The sequence below is a fragment of the Taudactylus pleione genome, unplaced genomic scaffold (genome assembly GCF_031769625.1).
Source record: "Taudactylus pleione unplaced genomic scaffold, aTauple2 ptg000080l, whole genome shotgun sequence".
NCBI lineage: Eukaryota > Metazoa > Chordata > Amphibia > Anura > Myobatrachidae > Taudactylus > Taudactylus pleione.
The window spans coordinates 9,763,345-9,770,965 of NW_028284482.1; the positions used below are offsets into that span (position 1 = coordinate 9,763,345).

At 43.7% G+C, this 7,621-nt stretch overlaps 1 protein-coding gene across 1 annotated transcript in view; it reads right to left on the reverse strand.

The window, feature by feature from the left end:
* LOC148532291 (cytochrome P450 2D15-like) overlaps window positions 1-6,184 on the reverse strand; it is an 89,844-nt gene extending 83,660 nt beyond the window's left edge. Inside the window, exon 1 of the mRNA XM_088468126.1 lies at window positions 5,904-6,184. Within this exon, the coding sequence (XP_088324252.1) occupies window positions 5,904-6,104 (201 nt within the window). The 5' untranslated portion in view covers window positions 6,105-6,184. The remainder of the gene's footprint in view (window positions 1-5,903) is intronic.
* Window positions 6,185-7,621: the final 1,437 nt, after the last annotated feature.

Genomic DNA, 7,621 nt, shown 5'->3' on the forward strand with positions numbered 1-7,621 from the left:
ATAGGAGATTTCCAGATAAACCTGATGGGTGTTCAGTGCCCACCCTGAAAGGGGGGGGGTACTGTCAGGGCTCAGCCGGGGATCGGCTCCCGCTTACCGCGCCGCCAGCTTCCCCTGTCGTCCTGGGTGGTCGGGCAGCTGGCGCGGCGGCGGGGGAGAAGCTGAGTATTCTCCCCGCATGCAGTGGCTTCCTGGTGGGCTGGTGTCTGGCATCACAATTCTGGACATGGGCGCCGCCATGACAGTCGGCCCATGTGACAGCATCTTCTTCCCAGGATAGGTGAGTGATCAGCTGACGCTGTGCACCTATCAAAGGGTTCCCCTGGGTATATAACTGTTCCACAGGTTCCAGAAAGTTGCCCGAACAACGGTTGTCTCCTAGCGTGCCTTAGTGAGTTCCCGGTCCAGGTTCCTAAACCTTTCTTACAGCAGCAGTGATACCATCTCCACCTGTGTGCCTCCCGTCTCTGGTGAATATTGTGCAGCAGTGTATACCATCTCCACCTGTGTGCTTCCCGTCTCTGGTGAATATTGTGCAGCAGTGTATACCATCTCCACCTGTGTGCTTCCCGTCTCTGGTGAATATTGTGCAGCAGTGTATATCACCTCCACCTGTGTGCCTCCCATCTCTGGTGAATATTGTGCAGCAGTGTATACCACCTCCACCTGTGTGCCTCCCGTCTCTGGTGAATATCGTGCAGCAGTGTATACCATCTCCACCTGTGTGCCTCCCGTCTCTGGTGAATATCCGTGCAGCAGTGTATACCATCCCTACCTGTGTGCCCTCTGTCTCTGGCGATTTCTCAAGTAACCGTGAGTCTCCACTTGATATTTGATCCACGTGTCAAGATATAGTTATTGTACGGTTAGGGTATTACTAGTGCCTATCCAGGCATCACCTCTCTGGGCCACGGGTGTTGGGTCTCTATTCCCGCAGGGCTTGGGTACCTGGTCAAAGGACCGCGACCTGCTCACGGGGTGCAGCTAAGCCCAAATCCCAATTGGGGGGGTCACTGGCGAACATCATCCTGTGGGTTAGATTCCGCACCTTTGCCCAGGTCTCGCCAACACTCAAGACCTGTGGATGAGGAGAACATATATCCAGGCCCCTCGTCTCCGCTTCCTCCCACAACTTAGGTCCTCCACGTCTTCTACTCCAGTCTCAGATGTGACACTATTATATTAGTAATAATATCCATCAAGTGTAAACTTATGCAACCATATACTCCTACAGTACATTACTTCATATATGCAGCAATATACTCCTATAGTACTCAACATATGCAACCATATCATCCCTTGTTTCTATATATGCAATGTAATACTACTATATGCAGCTATATCATACTTGCCGACTATCTGGCTGCTCCTTCCGGGAGGGAGCAGCCAGATCGGCAGAACAGGGGGTGTGGCTGGCAAAACGGGGCGTGGCCAGGCGAGCTGAATTCAGTTTCCGGGTGTGACAGGGGGCAGGGCCACGCGATCGCGTAATTTTGGCCCCGCCCCTGCTACACAATGCCGAAATACAGGCATTGTGAAGCAGGGGGCGGGGCCAAAATGACGCGAAGCGCGTCAGAGGCCCCCCGCTGAAGGGGTTTTATCAGGTACTGGCGGGGGGGAGACAGGGGATCGGCGGCATGCGAGAGGCTTGCCTGCCTTTCCGGGGGGGCGGGAGCTGCACCCGTTTATCGGGAGGCTCCCGCCCGAATCGGGAGGGTAGGCTACCCTGATCTATATACTCTGAATAAAAGTTCACATGCAATATTTATCCATAACATCAGTAAATATCACCTCTCTCATTAATCAACCCCCCTCCCCATAATCCATATTAATTCATATTGCCATATCACACAGGAATACACTATTACACCATTATTATAGGCACATTCATTAACAACCACTAACAATAAACATAACATCAGAATGAATTATCCCATATCAATAACATATCCCAATTCCCCAAACTCTACCATTACAGTCCAGGTTTTAAGGATATCCATGCTTGAGACCAGATGGTTAAATCAAATTGACTGAAGTACTAATTAAGTCACCTCTGCTTAAGCATGGATATCCTTAAAGTGTGCACTGTAATGGCAGAGTTTGGGAAACTTTGTCATATCCCATAACCTTGTATGTCTCTGGACTGGACTCCATTATTGCTAAATTGTTTGGGAATGGGTGAGAAAGTGAGGGGATTCCCACTACTGATCTGTTCAGAAGTCGAAGTCCATCAAGTTATATGTCTGTGTCATGAGCCTTGTGCAGCAAGTGGCCAGTTACCCATTCATGTGTCATTTGGGTTCAATGCTAACACAATTTGAGCAAAGCATATACCAATAAACCAGAGGTTCCCAAACTACACCATTACAGTACAGCCTTTAAGGATATCCATGCTTTAATCAAATTGACTGAGGTGCTAATTAAGTCACCTGTGCTCAAACGTGGACATCCTTAAAATGTGGACTGTAATGGCGGAGTTTGGGAATCTGCACTAAACGAAACCTTGCCATATGAGAACTGTCAGTCTATACACTGAGTGGGGGTGGGAGAAGTGTCCTTTAATAGATATGTACAGGTACAAAATAGACGGATTCCCATTAAAATCATTTGGAGGTCAGACTCCCATAAAAGTTTAGTTTTGGTCTTTTGTTGTTACACTTAATTATATTAATGTATAATTGGCCATCCAGAGCTGTGGAATTTGTAGAGTCTTATAAATAAACATTTAAAAGGTTTAGACGTCTCTCTTGTGAAACAGGATTTTCAGGGTATCAGCATTTATAGACATGTATGTTTTGTTCTGTTCTTTTTTCCTCTACACCTTTATCAACTGGGCCTTTGAGAATGAAAGGCTGATATTTTATACTAATCCACTATGTAACTATACACCCTTCTTCCCACAGCTGCATAATAACTAACCACCTGGCCCTGAGCCACTCTCAATGTACAGCAAGAAGAAAGTCAAATAGTCCACCCCTTTTTAATCATAGGCAAATGCAGGGGGGGGTTCCATCTGCCTGGAAACCCCCCTCCCCAGCACACACCATGACCACAATAGAAATAGTAATATAAGAGAATGTTACTAGTGCTGCATGTTCTTCTCAGTATCACAAATTAAATGATTAGCACCAACTGTGGATCTTTTAAAATGCGTCAGCCACTAATAAATATACCTGTGCACCAACTAGGAGATGTGGAAAACATGCACTGTTAGGGGTGCACTGCTATAGACCATCAATAGGGTTAATTATTTCTACTGTATAATAATACACTATCCAGTACATAAGGAGACCAATATGTACATATATATGTCCAGGGCAGTGCTAAGTTCTTCTGCTGCTCCCTCAGACTCCCGGACTTGCTCCAATGCTCAGGAATGATGCCCACATCTGACATAACAACATTCAGCTCAGACAGGATGGCCCTACTGCCGCATCTAATGACTTACTGTGATTGCTGGTCCTGTATATGCTGGAATTATGCAGCACAATATACTTTGTATGACACATATTATAGCTGGATAAGTGCTAATTATGCCCTCTTCATGGACAGGCCACACTCACTCTAAAACAAGCATTTGGAAACCCCCCTTTAGAAATCCTGCGTTTGCACTGTAAATGATCCTGTAACCTCCAACCTGCCTGTGCTTTAATTACACATACAATCAATAATCAGGTTTGTATACGCTAAAGATAGAAATGGACTTAGTTTTTTATATTTGCTATCTCTGGTATATTTGTGTGTGCAAAGAACAAAATAAACTGTTAACGGCAGATGCACACAACAATAAAGATTTTTGTATATTAGCTATGTTCATTTGCTATCATTACGATGTTTATGTTATTTACAGATGTGGGTGTCCATATGCAATATGGCGCAAGATGCCTGGCGTGACTGAGACCCTCCAAGAGTGGTAGTGTACTGTATTTTCTTTAAATTTCTCATCTCAGACGCAGTATGCATTAGATCACTTTTTATTACACAGATTCAGACTCCAAATTGATCAGTGTGTACGCTTGCAATGTACACTATGTAGACAAAAGTGAATGGACACTGACAGCAAATACAGCAACAAGATTTTATTGACGTCAGTACTTTGTAGGTCCACCACGTGCAGTGATTACTGCAGACACCCTTCTTGGCAAACTGTCCACAAGTTCCTGGACAACAGCAGGGGGTATGTTTTGCCATTCAGCCTTAAGTACAGTGACCAACTGTGACACTGAGAAGGTAAAGTCGGCCTAGAATGCCCTCGTCGCTCCAATCATCCCAGAGGTTCTCAATGGGGTTAAGATCAGGACTCTGAGCTGGCCAGTCCATGTTGGTTACCGAATTTTCTGTATATCAGTCCAGTGTCTTGTTGAAACAGCCATACTAATGGCCATTTGGTACGTGTGTGCAATGGTATACATGGTATGGTTTTTGCTTGCGCAGGGGTGTCCAATCACTTTTGTCTACATAGTGTTTTGGTGCTTCTATGTGTTTTACTCAAGCAAATAATTTTGAGCGTAAAAGTATAAAAGAAGCTCGGCATGGGCAAAACACATGGGACCAGGCTGCCTAGAGGGGCTCTTTGGCATGACTGAAGCATCAGTAAGAAAGAACATAAATGTAAAAATATGCAGACATGAAAAGCTTTGCGTTTTTCTTAATTATGTGTATTTTTGTCACTACTGTATATGCAATCTGAAATGCAAATGGTGATAATAATTGATAATAAATACATAACTTTAAAGTGCAGCCTACAGTACTAGCACATTATGTCTACCGGGCTCCTTCATAAAAAAAATATAGTATATATACCACTCTGTTTGGGAAGAGGAAGACTACTCATATGCTCATTAGTGTGGTATTGGTTGTTTCCCCTTTGCAAGCCCCACAATAGTCGGCTACTTATCATTTGCACTCTCTGGCTATTTACTGTATCTATGCAGAGCAGCGTTTTGTGCTCTCAAACCCCCCCCCCCCCTCACCGTGGGACACTGCGGCCCGCAGGCAGGACAACGGGACAGTCCCAAAGTTACCAGGCAAGAGTTCGGACCTCTTTTTTAACTAAGCTCTAGCAGGTCCTAGCGACCGTTTATTCTGTCCACCTGTACAGTGCTGGAGGAGGCAGCACAGGGGCACACTCATTCCAACATGTTCCCCACAACTGCAACACTCCAATAAACTCTTCCACAAGCCTTCTGTACTCCAACCCAGCTTTTCCCTCTCAATTACACTTACCTAGAAAACTTGTTCAACTATATACAGTGCAAAAGTAAACATTGTGCATGTCAAAGGTTTCATTGTTCAAATATGGCTTATATGCACTGCCTATTCCCTATGATTTTCTAGTGTTGATCTGCCAATAATAATTTAGAAATCAATAGCAGAAAGACTTGTCTGTTTAAATAAATATATATTGTAAACAGACACACAGGGATATATATACTAAAGTGAGAGTTTTTAGAAGTGATGTTGCCCATAGCAACCAATCAGATTCTGCTTAACATTTAACTAGCACCTTCTACAAGATAATAGCTAGAATTTGATTGGTTGCTATGGGCAACATCTCCACTTCTAAAAACTCTCTCTTTCGTACATTTACCCCACACAGTAGGTAATATATATCATATAGTATACATTGCTGATAATATTACAGTTTATTGTTTAAAGTCAGCGAGTTGGGAAATGGGATAGACTTTTATAACATTTTTGCAACATTCAGTGAAAACATTTTAGTTGTTCTGACAAAAGAAAATGTGACACATTCCATTTCATGATCCTGTACATTATACAATATTAAATATATTGTTAAGCTTGTTTCCCATTACCATAGAGTTATGCATAACGTGACCCTTTTTAGCATATTGCTGTTTTGGCTATTCTCCATACCCTTAATGTTAGAACATATAACATACCTGGTAAAGAGTGACTTGTGGTTTGTTGAAGTCTATCTGCAGAATGTTACCCAGAAAGGGCAGACCTCGGGGACCTTTAGGGAACCGTGAACACTTCTTCTTTCTCTTCACAAAGTCAAACAGGATAAGACAAATGATAAATGAGATTCCCAGTAAAAATACATTGGAAAACAAAAGGGAGAGAACCTCTGGTTTTCCCATCTCTTTACTGTATGTTTATTTGTAGACTCAGTATTTGCTATCAGATCCTGCTGTTATATAATAAGTGCGTGCCAGGTCCAGCTGCCTAATCAAAGTACAAGTTTACCTATACGTAATAAAACTCTCAATGTATAGACGCTCTGTGAACTCAGGAACTCATCAGACCACAAATTTAAAGTGACACTACACATATGAGTTTAGTTATACACACACATCCATACATGCACTGTGTTTACATGGTTGTTTATATCAAAAAGCATACTTCATGTCTGTATATATTATTATATGCATCTCAAATAAATTACCCTCAAACTTTATTAATAACAAAACAACAAGTCCACCAAAACTGTTCAACACACCACTTTGGGGGCCCCATTTACATAGTTCAATGGCCACTCCCACTGCTGAGGGTGACCAGAATATAAGTCCACTTGGGGGCCCAATTTACACAGTTCAGTGGCCACCCCCACTGTTGGGGGTGGCCATATAAGAAAACACCAAATGAATATGTCCTTTTTACTTTATTATGTACTTTTTTTTCGCCATAGGATTGTCTCTGGATCTTGAACCAGAATTCATAACTGGCTTTATCAAGATATACAGGCACCATGACTGTCTTTGGCGTACCAAGTCATAAATGTACAGCAACAGACAGAAGCGTAACAAGGCCTTACTTGAGTTGGCAGAGTACATTAAGCCATATCACGATGATGCATCGTCCCTAGTGTGGGTGCGCAATAAGATACAGAATCTGCGTACAACTTTCATCAAACAGCACAAAAAGGTGGAGGATTCAAAATGTTCGGGAGCCGGGACCGACCGCATATTCAAACCCACGCTATGGTATATGTTCCTGGTGCAGCAGGATCCCGTGAGACCTTCTGTACAGGTGATTGCTGAGTCAGAGGAGTGCAGCCTGCTGGAAGATGATTTTCTGGAATCAGTGGTAAGTTCCAACATTTTCAGATTAAATCCTCTTGCCACGGCACTGCACCGTCCCCATTAAAATAGGCCATATATTCCTCTCTGACCTTTTTGGCCAGAGAAGTCCTGGTTTCCCTAACCGCGGTTCTTGCCACTGAGGGGAATGGAGCAAATCTTCCAGATTTTCGGGGTCTTCAACTGCAGGTGTTCCCAATAACCTTTGCTGGGTGGCTTTCTTGTGCAGGAAGTTGTGCAGGATGCAGCATGCTGTGACCACCCAGTCAATCTTCTCCACCTTTAAATTTATGGGGGTATGCAAAAACCGGAATCCGTTGCTCAAGATCCCAAAGGTGTTCTCCACAGTATGCCTTGCACGAGATACGCGGTAATTGAACACCCGCTTTTCATGAGTCAAGGCCCTCTGTGAGAATAGCTTCATTACATTTTCATGAAGGGCGAAAGCCTTGTCAGCCACAAAAACGAAATTCAGCCCATGTTTCGTAGCCTCTCTGGATGGCAAATGAAGGGTGTTAGTGGTGAGCCTCTCGTAGAATGCCGTCTTCTGAAAGGAGCCACCATTGGAAGAACGGCTG